General features: G+C 42.1%; 1 protein-coding gene across 1 annotated transcript in view; it reads left to right on the top strand.

Annotated features, from left to right (window-relative positions):
• LOC109937352 (protein KIBRA) overlaps positions 1 to 22,921 on the top strand; it is a 98,188-nt gene that overhangs the window by 18,536 nt on the left and 56,731 nt on the right. The window contains exons 2-4 of the mRNA XM_048603469.1: positions 12,508 to 12,617; positions 12,838 to 13,041; positions 17,763 to 17,839. Coding sequence (XP_048459426.1) covers positions 12,508 to 12,617; positions 12,838 to 13,041; positions 17,763 to 17,839 — 391 coding nt within the window. The remainder of the gene's footprint in view (positions 1 to 12,507; positions 12,618 to 12,837; positions 13,042 to 17,762; positions 17,840 to 22,921) is intronic.

The raw sequence follows: 22,921 nt of genomic DNA, 5'->3' as shown, positions 1-22,921 counted from the left end.
GTATATCTGATCTGTCTTAAGAGGACCATGTGAAATTTATTGACTGTATAATGCTGTTCCAATCACCTCTGAGAATCCTATTAATCACACTTTTCTGAGATTGTTCTGTGTATGTGTGATAGGATAAGCAATCACTTAACCTCCAGGGCTAATAACTCCATTACTATTCATTAAAGTAGATCATTAGGATGCACTTGTATCCATTACAATTAATTTTGAACAGCATGATACTCACATTGAAATGTTAAAATACAAAATGCTTCAAAGCTGTGCCATGGATTCAATTTTTTTTAATGCTTTTGAGAATGATACTAATACTTCCACTTGTGTATTCATTTTTATTGTACTGTGCAAGTGGACAAATTTCTTGTCCTAAATCCATCCTATGAAAAACTAAACCGTGTGCACACAAGTTGAATGATAATGGAGAATGTGATATACTTAACATTAATTGCTATTTTTTCTATTTCATCTTTCCTTTTGTTCAGTGATGCCAAAACTCAGGACTATTGTAATTTAAGTAGCTAGTAGCCAAGATGATGAAGAGTTAACTAGACTTGAAACATTAGCTTGTTTTCTCTCCGTGGATGCTGCTTGACCCGCTGTAATCTCTAACATTTTTTGTATTCGGTTTAGTTTATACAGCTTTGATGAAGTATATTAGTCAGGTTTGACTTTAATTCTACTGAGGGTTCGCACTTCTTAACCTCAGCAGTTCATTTTACACTTTAATTTGCTGTGCACATTAGAACTACTTATGCGCTGATCATGCAAAAAGTTGAAATTTTGTACACAGGGGTGCTATTGAAGTGAACGAGGATATTTTGCTCATTTTCATGAAATTGTTTCAGGCAGTTAATGAGTCTTACGTATTGACCTAGTGATGACCATTATTTTAAATTTCTGCACTATTTAATAGGATACTGTGCAAATTTACTGAAGACTTACTTAATTTGCACATTATGCTAGTTTCTCACTTATTTGAAGCTGTAGTTAAAGCACTATGATGATTAGTAAGGATAAAAGGAAGAGCCAAGTGGAAGCTGTCTAAATTACATTTTCAGAAACTTCGAGTGAAAATAGCTCCATACATGTACAGTAAAGGCTTTGTTTCCAAGCACTGGATGGAGCAAAGATATATGGATAAAAGGAGAATATGGCCTGGAACATGAGGGACCGATCATCAGAACTTAGACAACTGGCAGAGTGTTAGTACCATGGACATGTTGACTACATTCGCTGGAGAACAGCAGATGTGTAGATTTTGCATTGTCAAGTAAATGTTCTTAGATTTGTGTCAGCTCCTACAAGAGTTTTGCAGTAAAGGAGCAACATCGAGCTGACACTAAACAGTAAAAGAGCAAATGCCTACTATACTAAATCTGTACACTGCACTACTGACCTAATATTTCTCTTTTTTCCTAAATCACTGACTCCTTGTTCACTGTACGTGATACAGAATACTGAGCCATATGTGATCATTGGAGATCTCGTGTCATGTTTGATAACATCCCTCCTCTGGGTTAGGACTTGTGGCATGGCAGGTATGTTTATAATGTGATCAAACAGATTGACTGTCAGTCTGTATATCTTTCCAAAACATCTGATGGTAGGCTGGAAGAGTGGAGTTTCTTGGATAGCCATCCTGCAAAAGATGATGGCAAAGCACTGCATTTACAAATTTTTGACCAATTGTTATTGCAAACTACAAGTAATTTTGTCCTAAACTGTGGCCTCTAGAAGTTTCCCTATCAATGACATTAAGTTCACTGACTCATACAAACATGGATTAATGGAATGGATGATCATGACTTAATTTTTGGGAATGTGATGATCTTGTGTTAGTGTTACATGGCCTTTCTGTAGAAAAGTTGAAGATCAAGGATATACAAAAGGATATTGCAGAATTGTGGCTCACGCAGAAATCCAGCGATTACTTATGAAATTTTTCCTTTTAGCTAACCCCCGAGCTGCTCATATGTTTTAAGAAGAACTTCCCTTCTGGGCCTACCTAAGTTTTTAGTAACTATGTAGACCATTGGAAATGGCTCCTCGCCAGTCCAGAGCTAAGGGGAGGCGATGGCCTAGTGGTATTATCTCTGGAGTGTCACTCCAGAGACCTGGATAACATTCTGGGTACGTGGGTTTGAATCCCACCATGGCAGATGGTGGAATTTGAATTCAATGAATATCTGGAATTGAGCATCTAATGATGACTGTGAATCCATTGTCAATTGTTGGAAAAACCCATCTGGTTCACTAATGACCTTTAGGGAAGGAAACTGCTATCCTTACCTGGTCTGGCCTGCATGTGACTCCAGACCCACAGCAATGTGGTTGACTCTTAACCTCCCTCTGGGTAATTAGGGATGGGCAATAAATGCTGCCTAGCCAGCAATGCCCTCATCCCATGAATGTATAAAAAAAGATGTCCTGGACCCTGGCACAGGGCAGGTAACAAGCTTCGGGACTGTTTGTGGGGTACATGCTTCAGAATGAACAACCTCACTTTCAAGCAAAACGTCAAATTTTATTATCTTGTGGTCACTCATGCCTGAAAGTTTTTTTTTACACAAGATTGTTAATTAGCCCTTTTTTTTGTAATACTAGATATAAAATATCATGTCCTGTAGTTGGCTCCTCAACATACTGCTCCTGAAAGTCTCTATAACACGCTTTAGAAAGTCATCCCTAAAACATTCCAGAAACTCATTCCCACAGCTCAATTCGTTTACCCAGTCTCTTCTTTGGAAGCACACTTGCTTCTTGGGTTTGTTTCTCCTGCTCCTTCATCTCCCTAGCATCTTTTCAACTTGCTGTTAGCAATTTTAGTTCCTTCCAATTTGGATTACCCCTCATGATCCCATTCCCAGACAAATCTCCTTGTTAAGGTGTAATTCATCCAATTTGTACAGATCCCACCTGCCCCAGAACAAGTCCCAGTTCTTCAGAAATCTGATGCCCACCCTCCTCCATTAGTTCTCCAGCCACGTGTTCAATCAATCAGTCCACTTGTTCTTGCGCTCTTTCGCATGTAATTCTGTCTTGGTGTAATCCCAAGAGTACTGCTGCTGAGGGCCTGCTTTTTAATTTCTTATATCTGAAATCTTCTTTCAGGACCTCATCCTCCGTCTTACTTATATTGTTGGTAACAGTGTGGATCAAAACTTCTGGCTGATTTCCCTTTCCCCTAGAAGGATGGTAACAGGGTGGCTCAGTGGTTAGCACTGCAGACTCACAGCACCAGGGACCTGGGTTCAGTTCCACCCTCTTGATGCATAAACTTGTATGGTTCATCATTAAATTGATTGGATTCACACAGTGGTATTTATAACCTTTCATATTACATGGAAAGTTTTATTTCTGTACCAGTTTTATATGAGGGAATCAAGTAGAGCTTGCATATTCTCCCCATGTCTATGGATTTCCTCCCACAGTCCAAAGATGTGCAAGTTAGGTGGATTGGCTGTGCTAAGGTGCCCACAGTGTTCATGGATGTATAGATTAGGTGGGTTAGTCATGGGAAATTCAGGATCCCGCCTCACAGTGCCAGGGACTGTTTGATTCCACCCTGGGTGACTGTCTGTGTGGAGCTTGCACATTCTCCCTGTGGCTGCGTGGATTTCTTCCAGGTGCTCTGATTTCCCCCTACAGTCCAAAGATGTGCAGGCTAGGTGCATTGGCCATGCTAACTTGTCCATAGTTTTCAGGGATATGTAGATGAGGTGTGTTAGCCATGGGAAATGCAGGGTTAGAGGGAAAGGGTAGGGGGATGAGTCTGGGTGAGATGCTCTTTGGAGGGTCGGTGTGGACCTGTTGGGCCAAAGGGCTTATTTCCACACTGTAGGGAATCTATGATTACAAGGATAGTGTAGGGGGTAGGTCTAGATAGGATACCCTTCGGAAGGTCAGTGTGAACTTGATAGGCCAAATGACCTGCTTCTGTAGGGATTGTATGATTCAAAGGATTTCCTGCAGTTCATGGCATCCTTGACACAAGGACCAGGGAGGCAACACACCATCCTGGAGTCACCTTTACTGCCACAGAAATGCTTGTCTGTTTCTCAGGCTCTGGAATTCCCTATAGCAAATGCTGCTTCATTCTTCCTTCTCCCTCCACGTGCAGCTGAGTTCCCCACAGTGCCATGGGCTTGGCTCTGGCTGCATTCTCATAAGGAACCAATGGAATGGAATACAGATTACCAAGCACGAAAGACTCAGGGGACTCCTGCACTGTCTGCCTAATTTTCTCAAACTGCCTCGTAGCCCCACATACTTTTCTGCCTGTATGCTTTTCCTTTATGGTTTGACAACCTCCTTATAACATGTTATCCATGTTGTCTTCTGCCTCTCACATACATAACAGTGACACTAGCCACTGCTCAAGATCCAAGAGTTGGAATTATCATTCAAAATGAGCTAGGAACAAATTGTAACTTATGATCCTGGACTAGACTGCCAATTTTTTTTATGATCTGGTAAGGGACTAGTAACACATCTTAAAATTTAAAGCAGACAAAATTTCAAATCCTAGATACTTGGAATAAAATCACAAGATTCCATGGTTTTAGAGTGAAACAAATAAACTTTGATTTCTGACTTCGTGCAGGAAACAGTCTTAAAAAATGTGAATTAAGTAAGCAAACTGTAGTCAAACATACTGCACTGCATATTGAACGACAGATGTGACCAAGACTCATCTCACAAATTTGTCAGCAACCCACACAGTTGTAACTAATCACCCACTCTCAAAATCTCATTAACACTGTCTTCCTTATTTCACTTCTTTACAACGGAAGATCCAGTCTGTGAATTTCTCTCAGAAGCTGCTTTGACTCAGACAAGCTCATCTTCCATTGGTTCAGTCTCTTCACCCAAGACTGCATTCTCATGGAGTCCCGAGGCTGTGCACTACCACTGATTCTGGGCGTACTCCCAGGTCTTTAGCTGCTTTTAACAGAACACTACTTTTTAAAAACAATTATCTTTGTTCCAAAATCCAGTTGCAGAGTCAACACTGTACATTTTCTCAGATCATGAAAATGTCTTCTGAACCTCAACTGCACCAAATGCTTCCTCGGGCTTTTCTTGAGCCTAGATCCTGACCCTTGGCTGTACCTGGTATTTTCCAGGGCTTCTCTGAGCCCTGACTGTCCAGAGGTGCTGATAATAGCTGCCATCAATATGGGGATTCTGCGAGTAATCTCTTTCCCAATGGTCTTTGTCTTTCTGTGGCATGGGACTCTCCTTTTTATACTGCTGTAGCACGTCCTCTGGTCTTTGTTTACTTCAAATCATACAGGCACGCACATTTCCCATTTAAATGGCCAGCTCCTTCAGCTGCGAAAGGAAGCTCAAATGGAACGAATCTTTGAATCTTTCTTCTAGAAAGTGCATAAACTTGTATGGTTCATCATTAACTTGATTGGATTCACACAGTGGTATTTATAACCTTTCATATTACGTGGAAAGTTTTATTTCTGTACCAGTTTTATATGAGGGAATCAAGTTTATTTATCTTAGTATCGTAAACTAGCGAAATGCTACTTACTTTCAAGGAGCCAATAAAAAAAATTCTCTGCTTCTGAGACAAGATACTTTGATCAAATGTTTTTCATGATCGTACAGGCCCATGGCCCATAACAATAATCCGTGACTTGGCACGGGATATTTCCTGGTCTCCATATGGTGTCTAGGCTGTTTTTTATACACTTAACTTCATAAGGTTTTTTAAAAAAAGTCCTTTCATGCTAGTTTCTTCATGTCTGAAGCTGAGAATTTACAATCTGCTAAGATCCATCATCAACAGTACATTATCTCAGAACATGCCTGTTTTTACAACATTTAACGCGTGATCTTAAATGGGAATGCAAGATTAAATGCAGTGTACCTAAGTGGTAGATTGAAACATGGGTTTTGACATGTAGACAAATCATCAGTGTTTTTAATATGGTCAGTAGGTTGGGTGACATGAGGAAGCCTCTTTAATTTAGCTTTATACACCATTTATTTACCGTATTTGTTTGTCAGATGTGTCTGCTGTCCTGGGCTCGACCACCCTTATTAACTACCTTTTATGACAATGTTGATTTCTCTCAATGCAAAAAGTACAAAGGCAGTATTTTTTTTTCTATTCTGTTTTGGGGTAGAGTTAAAATGTGACAGTAAAACACAATGATGCTGGTGGTCTTTGTACTGGTGGTTGCCTCTGTTCCTAACTCTGGTGGGTTTTCTGAGGGCAGGGAAAGAGCAGGGTGCGGTTGGGAAAATAAAAGCAGCCTCGTTAATTGGATATATTGAGGTCATTAGAAAGTTTGCCTTCTAACCATTTGAGATTTCCATTTGGTTGGGTGGCTATTAATAATCTCCAACACAGATTGCGATTGACAGGTTGATCTTACCAGAAGCCGTATAGCTAGAGAAGAGTGCATACTCGTAACAAGCTTTGAGAGCTTGTTGCATAATGTTTTAGTTTGGTCCAGATGGTCTATCATTGCAGGGTTAAGTAAGTTTATGTCATGCCAATGCAAACAAAAAATGTGAGAAGTATATTTTGAGCTGAGTGTGAAGCCAGTATATTACAACATTGGAAACATAAGCATAGAAACATAGTCCATGCAGACTCCCTGAAAGAGCAGCTTAGCTAGATCTGCTCCTGCCCATTTTCTGTAGACCTGCAGTATTATTTTCCTCCCTACCCGAAACGTTGGCTTTCCTGCTCCTCTGATGCTGCCTGACCTGCAGTGTTCCTCCAGCTCCACACTGTATCGACAACCACAATCATTTTTCTTTGTGTGAAGATTTTCCCCCATTGATTCTAGTTTTCCTTGGTGTCACACTTAGTCAAATGTGGCCTTGATGTCAAAGGCAATCATCCTCGCTTCCCCTCTGTAGCTCAGACTGAAGGTATCATTTTAAATTTATTTGTTCCGTGAAATTAAATAACTTGAGCAATTTTTCATTGTTCTGTCTGAAGTGCCTCTTTTCAAGTTGGAGGTGGTTGTATTACTTCTGTCTCCCTTGAAACTGTGGGGATCAACCTCACCACCGCACTGCGCTTTGGGGTTCAGATGGCCCATTTCCATGGTAAAACTGGAATTATGTACATTATTCCCAGTGCAATTTGATCATTTCCCTTCAATTTGATGCGTGAACACTGCTTTGTTCACTGATACCTCACACTTTTTAACATTGGGCAATACATTGAGTAGTCTGTTTATGACTGAGCAGAGAAATCAGATGCATTGATTGTAGTCTTCCAAAATTCCATAGACTCTGAAAGGTCCCATTGGAAGAATGCTAGAATCCATCATCTGGAAATAGTAATTGGACATTTAGCATATTTAAATTCAATTAAGCAGTTAGTGTGGTTCTGTGAAATGGAAGTTGTATTTAAGATGTATTTAAGGGTGTAACAATCAAGATGGATAAAGGGGGGACCATATCATGTATTTGAATTTCATTAAGAAGCCATTTTACAAAGATAAGATCTTATGGTGTTTGGTGTAATGTTAGCATGGATAGAAGATTGACTAATGAACAGGAATCAAACTTTGTCATTTCAGATTGGCAAACCGTACCCAGTGGTGTGCCATAGGGATCAATGCTGGGACCTCAACTATTTACAGTCTAAATTAATTACTTAGATGAAGGGACTGTACTGTCTGTCAACAAACATGGCTACAATACAAAGTTAGAAAGGGAAACAAATTGTGTGGAGGAACAATATACAAAGTGGTACAGATAGATTCCCTGAGTTGGCAAAATTTGGTAGCTGGAATACAGTGGGGGGAAAATGCGAAGTTGTCTGCATCAGCCAGAAGTACAGGAAAGTTGGTATTATTTAAATGGTGTGATGGTACTGTGCCTTTACGAGATGTGTTCTGTCTGTTTCTCTTTCAGAGGGGTGTTGTCACTATGGTGCTGAAATGTCTCCTTCAGACTGGCAGTTGGTAAACAGTTTTTGCCTTTTCTTTGGGGGTTTATTTTAAAATGAGACAAAAGAATCATGAATGAGCAGGGTCTGGACTCACAAATACCCAGGAAGGCTTTTAGTTTTGCTTTCAGTCAATTGAGAAGGTTTCTGCTAGCTGTTAAAGCCAAAGGCTTGAATTCTCTGCTGCTAGAGTCTTAAACAGTGAGGCCTCCCCTTAAAAATCAATAGGGACAGATTGTTTCTTTCTTCTGGACTGGAGAGAGACAGCATGTGAGAACTGTTTTGCTGAATTGCATTTTTACCAAAGGGTGTGTTTATGAAATGCTGCCTATATTGGAACAGTTGATGATTAGTGGTTGAATAATACATAATCTTGTTAAATATTTCAGTAAAGTACAGTTACGGCAATTCATCTTTTGCATTTTAAATATGCTGTAAGAATAAAATTTGTTTTGATTACAGATTAGTGGTGGACTAATCAAATCATATCTGGACCACAGCACCTTACACTTACCTTCTTTTAAGAAAAGAATGCAAAAGTTAGGGCCTAGACTCTCTCCGTAATATACTTTGGTGGTCTGGTCTGGTCCATAACAATGAAGAGAGATTGCACTTGATTCAGTGCAGAGGAAATCTGTGTTCTTGTGTGAGAATCACAAACAGTATGCAGGTACAACAATTAATTAGGAAGGCAAATGGATGTAGGCCTTTATCGTGAGGTGAATAGGATTTTAATGATATCAGCTGTTGCTACAACTGTTCGGGGAGTTGGTTTAGATCACATCTATAGTTCTGTTTACATTTTTAGTCCTCTTTATTAAATGAGGAAATTTTCTTTGAAGGCAGTTCAGAAAGGCTCATTGTATTGATTCTAAGATGAAGGTAACGTCTTATGAGGAAAGTTTGAGCCTGTTTTCATTGGACTTGAGTAGAATGAGAGGTGATCTTACTTAGGCATATAAAATTCTCAGGTGCTTAATGGGCTAGATGTTGGGGAGGATGTTTCTTGTCATGGAGGAATCTAGAATTTGAGAACTCAGTTTCAGAATAAGGGGTCGCTCTTTTAAGACTGAGATGATGAGGAAATTGTTCTGTCTGAGGGTTGTCAATCTTTAAAGTTCTCTTCCCTAGAGTATAGTGGTGGCTGGGTCATTGTGTGCATTTATTGCTGAGATAAATGGATTTTGGAGTCAAGTATTCTGGGACGTGGCAGTGAAGTGGCGTTAAAGCAATAGTCAGATCATCCAGGACTTTATTAAATTGGGTGAGCAGTCTCAAGGAGCCAAATGACCTACTTTGTTTTTATTTATGTTCTTATGCAATTTTCCTTTAATATCTTCTGTTGTATAGCTGTGGTTTCTCTTATTTCGTATCCACATCTGAACATAACCAGAGTATCTGGTAATGCCAATCCTTCTTGTCCCCATTTGGCTACTTGAGAATACCTGCAAAGATCAAACACTGATTGTCCCAGTAACATAAACAAAATAGCACAGAAAGCATTTTGTATTAACCCCTTCAACTCATAGTATTCTATGATGTGTTACTTAGTGACATCATCCTCAGGTCGTCTGTCATCGACTTGTTGATACCATCTAGATGTCTCCACTCTACTCTTCTACCTCTTTCTTGTTACACCATGTGGATCACCCCAGTTTCCTCCAGTTAATTATTAGGAAGACTGATCTTTGGTCTCCCACTTTATCCTTATTTGCTTTCCATTTCCCTTCTGCTCAGCATCAACTGTTTTCCTTCTGTAATGCACAGTGTATTGGAATGATTTTATGTAGTAATATGTGCTAAAGTAAGGTAGTTGTTGCTTCCTTTAGTCACAGTAATGCAGTTTGGTCATGAAGCCCTTATAAATGAAACATTTCATCACTTCTGCCTGCCATAGACCATTTGCAATGTGGCCACCTTTTAATTCGTAATCTCTTGTCTCTTAATTCAAATAATCTAGAAAGTCAAATTTGTTTTGAGCACAAAGTGTCTTCTGTGCTTTATATTGCTTCATTCAAATTGCTGGAAAGCGAAAAATGACGTATTAAAATATGTTTGTCCTAATCTGTTTTACTCAAGTACTTCAAGTTAAATTGCATGAATGTTGTGCTATTTTTTCAGAAGAAAGTATTGCTTTTATTCACTTTTTGCAATTTTAGATGCAAACCGCATTCTCATTTATGGTTCTGTGATTGAACGTGACTCACACTCCATTTAGACTTCTAAATTAAACACATGTCTACTTGAAGTTAAATGGTGATGGCGATGTGTTATTAAGACAAGACATCTGAATATTTCTGTGTCGACATGTCTCCATATCTGTCTGTCCCTACATGCCACCGCCTAGGATTATTAGGACGAAACTCTGTGCTTGTACAGATTGAAGTTGGAGTGCACGTTTTAATTGTTTTATGGCGTTATAATGGTGTATCTTTTGCTGTAAGTGCTCTTTAAAACTTGATATTTATTTTCTGTGTACTCTAGACAAATAGAAGTTATTTCTTAATTAATCATTTCTTTACTATAAACTCTTTTTGAAATCATTTTGCAGTTACTTAGAGGACAATGCACAGATTAGTAACATTCCCTAGTTTAATGAAACTATTTTTAGTAAAAAGCACAACTTTTCTGACCTCTTTCCACTTACTCATGTTCTACTGTAATAGGGTTGATAGGCATCTCTGCACCCCGGCTGCCGCTACCTATGTAAAGCTGTTGAATTGTGTCTTTTAAGAAATAATACAGATCTACAATAACAAAAAAAAAATGAAAATGATGCAGAGACATTTATAAAACTGATAAATGCTCGACTGGATACTTAGTGCTATGAACGTTTAACACAGCATCCAATATTAATTAGTGCAATGCCTAAAAAAGTTTTTCTACAGTTGTGCCAAGCAGCTTTTGTAAAATGAATACTGTTTTGTTAATAGAAATAGCATTTAAATTGCATAATTACCTTGGTATGTATCGGTCTTTGCTGTCTTAAAACAAATGTTTGCTGGTCCGTTCATGCCCCTATCGAGGCTAATTCTAGGAGTAGCGGCAATGAGCTGCATGCCTAAAGTTTAGTTAAATATGTATACATTTGATGTGAGTGAGGGGAAAACTTAAGAATCACCATGTATTTATTGAGACTAAAAATATGAGATTAATATAAGCAGTGGCAATATGTTAATTTGTTAATCTAACACCCAAGTCGGAAAGATCTACAGTATTCCAGAGCACTCTGATGGTCAACCACCAACTGGCTCATTAAGGAAGCTTGTAATTGGTAGTTAGGTTTCTTATCCAGTTGGCTCCAGTTAACCTTGAAGGCCATATTTCATCAGATTTTATATCAGCAAGGAGTAGAGAACTCTGGAAAATCTCTTTGGTTTTAGCTGGTTAAATCTTACATTGAATTGCTTCTGCTTAGTTTGACTTTTGATAACCCACATTCAAGCTCTCTGGACTTAAACAAATGACATGTGTGTGCCCTGGAGCAAATAATCACTTTATCTTCAGGCAAACAGAAATGCTACATGAAATGCTACAACAGAAAATGTTGGTCAGCAGGTAACACCTTGTGAAGAGAGAAAAGTAGAAAAAAGACCTTTCCTCAGAACTGGGAAAAGCTATAGCTGTAATAGCTTTTTAAGCTACAAGGGCAGGTCAGAAACTGGGAATTCTGTGGTAAATAACTCACCACCTCACTGTCCAAAGCCTGTCCACCATCTACAAGGCACAGGCCTGGAGTGATAGAATATTCTCCACTTGCCTGGATGTGTCAGAGCTACGTAACCGCTGCTGGTTTAAAATCATGGAACTTCATTCTTCACTGGATTGTGGCAGGTACCTACCCCATGGACTGTAATGGTTCAGAAAAGCAGCTCACTACCACCTTCTCAAGGGCAGCTAGGAATGGGCAATAAATGCTGACATAGCCAGTGATGCCAGTCCTGTGAACATATTTTTTAAAAGGCCACCAAGAATGTTCTGCAGCCAGCAAAACAAAATGCCATGGAGTTTTGAATGAGCCATTGGTTCAAGTTTTCCTGTCCTTGAGTTTTCTGTCTGCATCCGATATTTGCTAGCTTTCAGTGGAGACCAAATCTCTTTCAATTGGCTGCACCACGTACAACGACCCTGGGTGGACGTCTACCAGGACTTGGGCTTGATATCAAACTCCTAAGCAAAGCACTTTGTAGCACTTGTGCCCTTGTTGCACTTTTAGGATGTTGCTGTTTGATTTTCAGTTTGATTGGGAGGCTTACTCCTTTTGTTCCAGACTGATGTCGAAAACTATTTGAGGCTGCCCTTGTCTTGGTAATTCTTACGTGTCATCATGGACACAGAGCCTCTCGGAATTCTGGCCTAAGAACAGCCATCAAATTATGGGGCTCCGACGTGAGATTGTTACACTATATGCATACATATTATTGTTCTTCAAGTAGCCCTTAGCTTTTTTGGATAACTTAGACCATTTGATAAATTGGACAGAAATTGTTTTTGCAACAAGTTGCTCTAAAACTGGTATTAACTAACTGTTGGTAACTAGGAAGCTGATTTTTTTTCCCTCTGTTTTATAGATGGACCAAACCCCTCTCCTTTGGCGATTGTGTAGGAGATGAGTTGCCTTTGGGTTGGGAAGAAGCATTTGATGCACAAGTCGGAATCTATTACATTGATCACAATACACGTAAGCATTTCAGTTACTTAATTATGTTGCTTCATGTCTGAGTTCTCAATCAATCAAAAACTGCAAACGAAACTCCATTTGTAACTTATTTCATCAAATTCCATCACCAGACTGTGGCATAATCAAGCAGCTGCACCATTGAAAACTTTTGAGCAGATTGTCTTCATTTTTGTTTTTAAAAATGGATGTAAACGCAATTTTGTGGATTACTATATTTCAGAAACAACACAGGTAGAAGATCCTCGGGCTCAGTGGCGTAGAGAACAGGAGCGCATGTTGAAAGACTATCTAATCGTAGCACAAGATGCACTAACTGCCCAGAAGGAAATTTACCAAGTAAAACAACAGAGATTAGAACTGGCCCAACATGAATACAGGCAGCTAAACGATGTCTGGAAGGATAAGTCTAGTTCACAGACCAGCTGTGAGTACTGATAAACTATTGTCTTCTGCTTAGAGAAGCATTTGTTGATTTTTAATTCTAGTATTGTACTAATAGAGAATTTCATTCACTTATCCGAAATACAGTATATATGGTAAAGTTTAAGGTATGGAAGTTCTCTGCTCTGAAACTCAGAATTTTCATGGAATTGACCTGCTCTCATTGGTGCGTCTAGCAGCCAGTTGGTAACTTGATCATTGTACCAGTGGGTTTTGCCTTGGTTGTTTAGCTCAGCCACGGCATTAGCATGTGCCTTAAAACTTCACATCCAATCTCAAAATTTGTGTGTGACAACTCACATTTGTCAATGCAAAGCATTCTATTTAGTGGGACATCACAGGGCATCAGAGTGATTGCATTCCACATTGGCTCTGTCATCTCTGAATGAAAATGACAAGATGACTTCTTCTTTCAGGAGGATTGTTTGGAGGCTGAAAAGATTTACAGAGAGGTGCTGTTTCTGGTAGAAAGTCTGTAGCCTCGCAGAATAAACAGTTAACATGTGTGGTTGGAAGTTGTGGTTACAGGAGTGTGGTCCCCAAAATCTGGACTCAGTACTGCAACTGATTCAATTGAACCATAATGGCCAGAAAGTTGAGAGGTATAATACTTCTAAGTATCAACCTCTAACTGGCACACTAACTCCCCCAGCGTTTTCTTGAGCAGAGGTCATCAGAATATCACATCTGTGTGTCTTCATTCATTACTCTTCTGTTTTGAGACACTCCTTCATGTGACCTGACTGCTATTTCAGACCAATTCCTTACAACCTTTACAAATGTTGTCTTTCTGTCCTGTCTAACCATTCCATTTCTTACATGCACTCATCTCTTCTTTTTTCTGTCATTTAAGGAGAAGAATGTGTATAACCTTAGAGAGGGACAGAGAATTGTTGGATACCCACAACTCTCAGCCAGTCAGAAGAAGAGGCCTTTGAGATTGACAAGTAGCAGGGTTTGTGAACACTGGTGATGAACAGATTGGGGTGGGGAAGCAGAAAGGTCTTCCACATATTGGTGACAGATTTAGATATCCCATTGCTATTTGTTCCCCAAATTCATTTATGTAGATATGAAATCACCAGCACCTGTCATCTTGACTTTGAACCCTTACCTCATGTCAGTTCTAATTCATGCCAAAGATCTGTCAGGGATGATACTGGAGCTGGAGCAGAAGAAAACAGATGAACAGGTGAAAAAAAATTCATAAAGAAGGCTAATAGAATGCTGGCCTTTATATCCAGAGGACTGGAGTATAGGGACACAAAAGTTATGCTGAAGCTATACAAAACCCTGTTTAGACCCCACCTGGAGTACTGTGAGCACATCTGGGCACCATACCTTAGGAAGGCTTGCTGCAGTGTTCCAGCGAAGCCCAACACAAACTTGAGGAACAACACCTCATTTTCCGCTTGGGCACCCTACAGCCCTCCGGACTCAATATTGAGTTCAATAATTTTAGGGCCTAAACTCTTCCATATCCCAGCCCCCTACCCCACACACCAGGCCTTGTTACCACATAGCCTGCCAATACACACCCCCTGTTGTTAGTCACTAACAGTCCCCATTAACAACTTTTCACCCTCCCAGCCTGATCGTTAGCAACTCCTTTGTCTGTCCAACTGTCTTTCTCTCTCTTTGGGCTCTATCCTGTTGTTCACTCTGTACCCCACCCACCTCCCTATTTTCTGCATATAAACTGACGTTTTCCCAGCCACCATCAGTTCTGAGGAAGGGTTACCGGACCCGAAACGTTAACTCTGTTTTTTTCCTTCATAGATGCTGCCAGACCTGCTGGGCTTTTCCAGCAACTTTGTTTTTGTTCCTGATTTACAGCATCCGCAGTTCTTTCGGTTTTTACTTAGGAAGGATATATTGGAGTACTATGTAGGATTAGAAGAATGATAATTTACCTGGATTTCAGGGGTTACGAGGAGAGATTATGCAAATTATGTCTGTTTTCTCTAGAATTTGGATGGTTAAGGGTGTTCTGATCAAAGATATTAACAGGAAAGACAAAAAGTAAAGATAAACTATTTCCACTGGTTGGGAATTCTAGGACTTGGGGGCATAGTCTAAAAATTAGGTCCAGACCATTCAGGAGAGATATTAAGAAGCACTTCGACACACAAAGGGTGGTAGACTTTTGAAACTGTCTTCCTCAAATGACGGTTGATGCTAGGTCAGTTGTTATTTTTAAATCTGAGATAGATAATTTTTTATTAAGCAAAGGTATTAAGGGATATGGGCCAAGACAGATACATGGAGTTAGGCCACAGATCTTCCATGATCTCATAAATTTTCTGGTGGTCACGTATTAGGAGATTTCGATGGAGTAGAATCCCTTCCAATTGATAAATCCTTCAGATAATCAAGCAAACATGCTAATAGAAATAGAGTGGCATGTTATTTCTTTTTCTTCCTGTTCAGAACATTTCTGTAATTAGCTGAATCAGCTGGGATTTCATTATAACTGTTATTCTGTACCACCAATATTACAGGTTGAATTGAGGGCATCTTGGTTTTCATATGTGCAGTCTGTAGGACTGCCATTGCATTAAATGCAGGAACCCTCTGCCCTGACTAGCCTCAGCAGTAGTATTCATATGGATATAAGTGTCGGTATTGGGAAACACAAATTGGTTTCATGGGAGATAGATTTGTGGGCAACAAATTTTAACATTCTACAGATGTCACTAGCAGATTCCTGGTAGGAACAAGTTGAAGGAATTCAGACTGCAGTGAGCTTGATGGTCATTGGTAACGCATGCTCACCTAGCCCTCTTCGCAAAGGAGAAAATGGCCTCCTTCCTAAAGGCTGCAGGTGTCAGCAAAGACCTGCTGTGAAGGCGCAAGTGGTGTACGCATGATGGCATTTGCTCTTGTAGCTGGTGCTGTGGATATTGGTGCTGCTCCTGTGCTGTTGATCTTGGTAATTCTGTTCATCTTGTTCCTCATATAAGGTCTGTGTAATGGCTGCATTGCTTCAGTGGTTGGTGAAGGCTTACAGTAGGGAATTGCAGATAACAGGGATTAAGTTCAAGTTGGACAATATTCAAGATAGACAAAATGACTTCCAAAACATGTAAAGCTATGAAGTCACACTCTTCAAGTCCTGTGAGCACAAAGATTTTACAAAGGCAGTGAAGCTGCTTTGCTGTTTTAGTCATTTCAGAAGGCTTTCCAGCTTGTCAAGTCCAATTGAGCAATAAATTGAGCAACAAAATGCCAGTGAGCAAACTTAGCCAGTGAACCCCACATCCCCTAAAAGAATGAATAAAAGGAAATACTCCCTGTTGAGTTTTAGCTTTATTGATTCTAGGAAGTTAAATTTGGCTCTGGAAACTTTTAATTATTTCAAGTAACCTGCTATGAAATATATCAGGGGAGTTGACACTGGTACCCAGATCTTCTCAACCAGAGATAGGTGCACTACCACTGCAATACAAAACTCTTTGGAAACTCATAATTATTTTAACCAATGTGTTGAGGCATGCTATGACATATCTCTGGGGCAGGTGAAATTTAAACCATCTGGCCCAGACATAGGTACGCTATCACTGTGCAACTAGATCCTCTGGAAACTTGGTATGATATTTTTAATCAAATGTGTTATGGCACACATCTGGGGCAGGAGGGACTTGAAGCTGGACCTTCTGACACAGGCTTAGGGATACTACCATTGTGCTAGAAGAACCTTCTGGAAACGCAAACACTGGTAAAGCTACTATGGTGGGTTAAAAGCAGAGCAAAATGGGAATTTACATGTTTAAATTATGGACCTAACAACTCCATGTGAATTTTCTTCATGCCTTAAAAAGCTAACTGTTGGAAGCGTTTGAGATCATGTTGGGATTCTGATATGCAGGATTTCCTGGTGTTTACCGTCGCTAACTCATGCCTCCTTGGCAGTTAAAATTCTCCCCTCACTCTTTGTAGCCAATGTCTCAATTTGTTTTATTATTTTAAAGAATTAGAGTAATAGAGTTGTACAGCACAGAAACAAACCTTTTATCCTTAATTAATCTAGTCCCATTTGCCAGAATTTGGCCCACCTCCCATTAAACCCTTCCTATTCATATACCTATTCTGATGCATTTTAAATGTTGTAATTTACCACTTCCTCTGGCAGCTCATTCTGTACATGCACCTCAGCATGAAAAATTTGCCCCTTGGTTACCTTTTAAATCTTTCCCCTTTCACCTTAAACCTATGCCCTCTAGTTTTGGACTTATCCTACTCTTGGAAAAGACCCTGGCTATTGACCCTAATCATGCCCGTCATGGTTATATAAACCTCTGTAAGGTCACCTCTCTGTGTCCGGCGTTCTGGGAAAAAAGCCCCAGCCTATTCAGCCTCTCCCTGTAGCTCAAACCCTCCAACCCTGGCAATATCCTTGTTAAGCTTTTCTGCAGTTCCTTGATTCTACTTAATGAACTTCCACATTGATAATCAATTTACAAGTTATTTGGATATTTGATTATGTGGAACAAGTTCTAATTTTTTTAGATAGGGATTCACTGAATTATACCATGTTTTAAAACCAAAATTGGTAACTTTTTTTACTATGTTAAGCTTCCATGTCCATTAGTTTGCACATGCATTTTCAAATGTATGTATTATTCTATTTATTTATTTGTGTTATGAATGAGGCTTCTAAGAGCCAAACTATGCATGTTTGAATACTTTTATGGTTGTTTACAGTGTTTTCTGGCTCTTCGTCTAGTACTAAGTATGACCCTGACATTCTCAAGGCGGAGATTTCAACAACAAAATCTAGGGTAAGAACACATGCAAGAGTAATTCATAAAATTGTGAATATCAATTTCTATGAACCTCTAAAATGATCATAAAGATCACTTAGAATTTTTGTAGTTTGCGGATCTGAAGTGTTTGTTTATATTACAATAATTCAAGAAACACCTGGAGGAATACATGAATCGGAAGAGGGTAGAGGGCTATGGATCCTGCAAGTGAAGACAGTTTTTAGAATGGATTGACAAAATGTGTCGGTTCAGGCTTGGACTTAAAGGTTTAACTGATGAAGCTAACAAGAACTAGCACTTAAAATCTTTGGGATGTGGGCATTGCTGGCAAGGCAGCATTTGTCTCTATCCCTAATTTCTCTTGAACTGACTGGCTTGCCAATTCATTGCGGAGGACAATGAAGAGCCAACCAAATTGCAGTTGTCCAGAGGCGCATGTAGGTCATATTGGTTAGGGATCGTAGACATTAATCAATCAGATGGATTTTTACAACAGTCCATGATAGTCATTGTTAGCATTAGAGACTAGCTTTCAATTCCATATTTTATTAATTGAATTTAAATTATACCCATGATGGGAGTTGAACCCATGACCCAAAATCACTAGCTAGACCTCCAGATTATTAGTCCGGTGACATTACTGATACATCACCATCAACTCCCTACTTTGTGTATCATGTAATGTGATACGGCCACCTAAAAATAAGAACCAGAATTACAACTTGGGTAGCATGTTGGAAAAAGGAAACAAAAAAATCCACGAACATGATCCTGTACAAAAGCAATCAGAACTTGAACAAGATCAGTAAATAGACCGGAAAATTATGGTCTTTTCTCCCCAAGTACAAAGTCTTGGCAGACTGGTATAATTTGGAAGGTTGCGCCGTTGCCAGTACTACCACTAGGTGGAGCAATGTACATTCATGCATAAACTTGGAATATCACTTCGGGTTGGATATACAAGTAATAACGATACCTTCCAGAATAAAATGGAATCAGGTGAGATCTGTTTTGGACCAGACCAAACCCCCTCAAAATATATTAAGCAGATAGTCTGGACCCTAATTTTGATACAATTTGAATGGTCAAACTATCGACTTTAAGCGAAACATACTTTATTTTTACACAAGTTAAAATATAGACAAAATAAAAAGAAAAGAATTGGCTCACCTGTAACTCTATTGAAATGCTGAACAAACTAATATACATATTAACTACTACTAATTAACTGTTCCAATATAGTAACATCCCATAAACACAGAGATAGTAGGAACTGCAGATGCTGGAAAATCTGAGATAACAAGGTGTAGAGCTGGATGAACACAGCAGGCCAAGCAGCATCAGAGGAGCAGGAAGGCTGACGTTTCGGGCCTAGACCCTTCATCAGAAATGGGGGAGGGGAAGTGGGTTCTGAAATAAATAGGGAGAGAGGGGGAGGCAGATAGAAGATGGATAGAGGAGAAGATAGGTGGAGAGGAGACAGACAGGTCAAAGAGGCGGGGATGGAGCCAGTAAAGGTGAGTGTAGGTGGGGAGGTAGGGAGGAGATAGGTCAGTCCAGGGAGGATGGACAGGTCAAGGGGGCGGGATGAGGTTAGTAGGTAGGAGATGGGGGTGGGGCTTGAGGTGGGAGGAGGGAATAGGTGGGAGGAAGAACAGGTTAGGGAGGCGGGGACGAGCTGGGCTGGTTTTGGGATGCGGTAGGGGAGATTTTGAAGCTTGTGAAATCCACATTGATACCATTGGGCTGCAGGGTTCCCAAGCGGAATATGAGTTGCTGTTCCTGCAACCTTCGGGTGGCATCGTTGTGGCAATGCAGGAGGCCCAGAATGGACATGTCGTCTGAGAAATGGGAGGGGGAGTTGAAATGGTTCGCGACTGGGAGGTGCAGTTGTTTATTGCGAACCGAGTGTAGGTGTTCTGCAAAGCGGTCCCCAAGCCTCCGCTTGGTTTCCCCGATGTAGAGGAGGCCACGACGGGTACAACGGATGCAGTATACCACATTAGCAGATGTGCAGGTGAACATCTGCTTGATGTGGAAAGTCTTCATGGGGCCTGGGATGGGGGTGAGGGAGGAGGTGTGGGGACAGGTGTCAGGAAAAGTGCCGGGTGTGGTGGGGCTGGAGGGGAATGTGGAGCGGACTAGGGAGTCACGGAGAGAGTGGTCCCTCCGGAAAGCAGATAAGGGTGGGGAGGGAAAAATGTCTTTGGTGGTGGGGTCGGATTGCAGATGGCGGAAGTGTCGGAGGATGATGCGTTGGATCCGGAGATTGGTGGGGTGGTACGTGAGGACGAGGGGGATTCTTTTTTGGTTGTTATTGCGGGGACAGGGTGTGAGGGATGAGTTGTGGGATATGGCGGGAGATATGGTTGAGGGTGTTCTCGACAACTGAGGGGGGGAAGTTGCGGTCCTTGAAAAACGAGGACATCTGAGATGTACGGGAGTGGAATGCCTCATCCTGGGAGCAGATGCGGCGGAGGCGAAGGAATTGGGAATAGGAGATGGCATGTTTGCAGGAAGGTGGGTGGGAGGAGGAGTATTCTAGGTAGCTGTGGGAGTCAGTGGGCTTGAAATGGATATCGGTTTCTAGGTGTATGCCCGAGATGGAGACAGAGAGGTCCAGGAAGGTGAGAGAGGTGTTAGAGATGGTCCAGATGAACTTAAGGTTGGTGTGGAAGGTGTTGGTGAAGTGGATGAACTGTTCGAGCTCCTTGTGGGAGCACGAGGTGGCGCTGATACAGTCATCAATGTAACGGAGGAAGAGGTGGGGTTTAGGGCCAGTGTAGGTACGGAAGAGGGATTGTTCCACGTAACCTACAAAGAGGCAGGCATAGCCACCCCCTTTGCCTGTAGGAAGTGGGAGGAATTGAAAGAGAAGTTGTTGAGGGTGAGGACGAGTTCGGCAAAGCAGATGAGGGTGTCAGTGGAGGAGGACTGGTCGGGCCTGCGGGACAGGAAGAAGCGGAGGGCCTTTAGGCCATCTGTATGGGGAATGCAGGTGTACAGGGACTGGACGTTCATGGTAAAGATGAGGTGTTGGGGACCGGGGAATTGGAAGTTTTGGAGGAGGTGGAGGGCGTGGGTGTTGTCACGGACGTAGGTAGGGAGTTCCTGGACCAAGGGGGAGAAAATGGAGTCGAGATAGGTGGAGATAAGTTCGGTGGGGCAGGAGCAGGCGGAGACAATGGGTCGACCAGGGCAGTCAGGTTTGTGGATTTTGGGAAGGAGATAGAAGCGGGCGGTGCGGGGTTGGGGAACGATGAGGTTGGAGGCCGTGGGTGGGAGGTCACCTGAGGTGATGAGGTTGTGGATGGTTTTGGAGATGATGGTTTGGTGCTCAGGGGTGGAGTCACGATCAAGGGGGCAGTAGGAGGAGGTGTCGGAGAGTTGGCATCTGGCCTCGGCGATGTAGAGGTCAGTGCGCCATACTACAACTGCGCCTCCCTTGTCCGCGGGTTTTATGGTGAGATTGGGATTGGAGCATGGGGCTGCACATTCTGCGGGTGAGAGGGATGGAGAGGTTGAGGCGATTGATGTCTCGACGGCAGTTGGAGATGAAGAAGTCGAGGGTGGGTAGGAGGCCTTGGGGTGGTGTCCAGGAGGAGGGGGTGTGTTGGAGGCGGAAGAAGGGGTCAGTAGAGGGAGGGTTAGGTTCATGGTTGGAGAAGTAAGCGTGGAGGCGGAGGCGGCGGAAAAACTGCTCAATGTACAAACGTGACCGGTATTCGTTGATGTGTGGGTGGAGGGGACAAAAGTGAGCCCTTCACTGAGGACTGACCGTTCGTCATCAGTAAGGGGGAGGTCTGGGGGGATGGTGAAGACTCGGCAGGGCTGAGTGTTGCTGTCTCCACTGGAGCTGCTGGCTGTGGAGGCGGTGGGCGGAGTTGCGTTGGTGTCGGCGGTGGGCGGGGTTGTGTCGGCAGTGGTGGGCGGAGTTGCGTCAGCGTCGGTGGTGGGCAGGGTTGCATCGGCGTTGGCGGTGGGCGGGGTTGCGTCGGCGGTGGTGGGCGGAGTTGTGTCCGCGTCGGTGATGGGCGGAGAGGCGTCAGCGGTGGGCAGAGTGGGGTAGGCGGCGGCGGCAGGGTGATGGTAGGTGTGTCTTCAGTGTCTGTGGTGTTGGCCTCGGAAATGGAGGCGGTGGCATCAGCAGCGATGGCGTTCGCTGTCCCAGAAGTGGGCTACCCGGCATTGGCGGATGTGACGTCATCTGTGGGTTCCCCGACAGTGGCGTCATGGCCAGTGGTGGAGGGCACATTGTGGGGAAGGTCCTGGGTACAGCTGCGGATTTGGGAGGTGGAGGAAGCCCGTTTTGGGTGGTAGGCACCAGTAAGTTTACTGTACTTACGGTTTTTAGTGTCCAATAAAGCTGAGTAGAATTGTGAGTTCAGGTTGTGGATCCTACGAAGAATAAAAAACAGAAAAGGTCCTTTGCAGGTCTGGGAGAGGGAGGCTCTGAGCTGGGGTAGGCTTGATTGTAGTGCCAGGAGATGCTGGTGCATTGCTGCGAGCGTGTGTTTCAGGAGTCGCAGGGAGAAACGCTTCTGAAGGATCTCCATGCTATGAATGGAGACATTGTCACGGTTGAGGTCAAATTGGGAAGGCCTGAATGTGGACTGTAGTCCATTGGGGATGATCTGGTTCCGTAGGCAGGTACTAAGAAAGGTGATATGGCTGTAGTACCTGGTTTCCTTCAGGACATGGTCGAGCAGTTTCAAGGCCGAAGAGATTACGAGAGAGTTGCAGTGGGAGAGAGATCCCCTGAGGTTTGTCCGGAGGGAGGAGGGTAACTTCTTCAGGATAGGCATCCTTAGAAGAGGCTTCGCAGTGGGGTTAAAATTGTATCAGAGATGGTAGGAACTGCAGATGCTGGAAAATCTGAGATAACAAGGTGTAGAGCTGGATGAACACAGCAGGCCAAGCAGCATCATAGGAGCAGGAAGGCTGACGTTTTGGGCCCAGACCCTTCATCAGAAATGGGGGAGGGGAAGGGGGTTCTGAAATAAATAGGGAGAGAGGGGGAGGCAGATAGAAGATGGATAGAGGAGAAGATAGGTGGAGAGGAGACAGACAGGTCAAAGAGGTGGGGATGGAGCCAGT

Source organism: Rhincodon typus, chromosome 12, assembly GCF_021869965.1.
Source record: "Rhincodon typus isolate 14 chromosome 12, sRhiTyp1.1, whole genome shotgun sequence".
Classification (NCBI taxonomy): domain Eukaryota; kingdom Metazoa; phylum Chordata; class Chondrichthyes; order Orectolobiformes; family Rhincodontidae; genus Rhincodon; species Rhincodon typus.
Note: the sequence above shows the minus strand (reverse complement) of the source record. Positions and strands in the feature narration are given on the sequence as shown.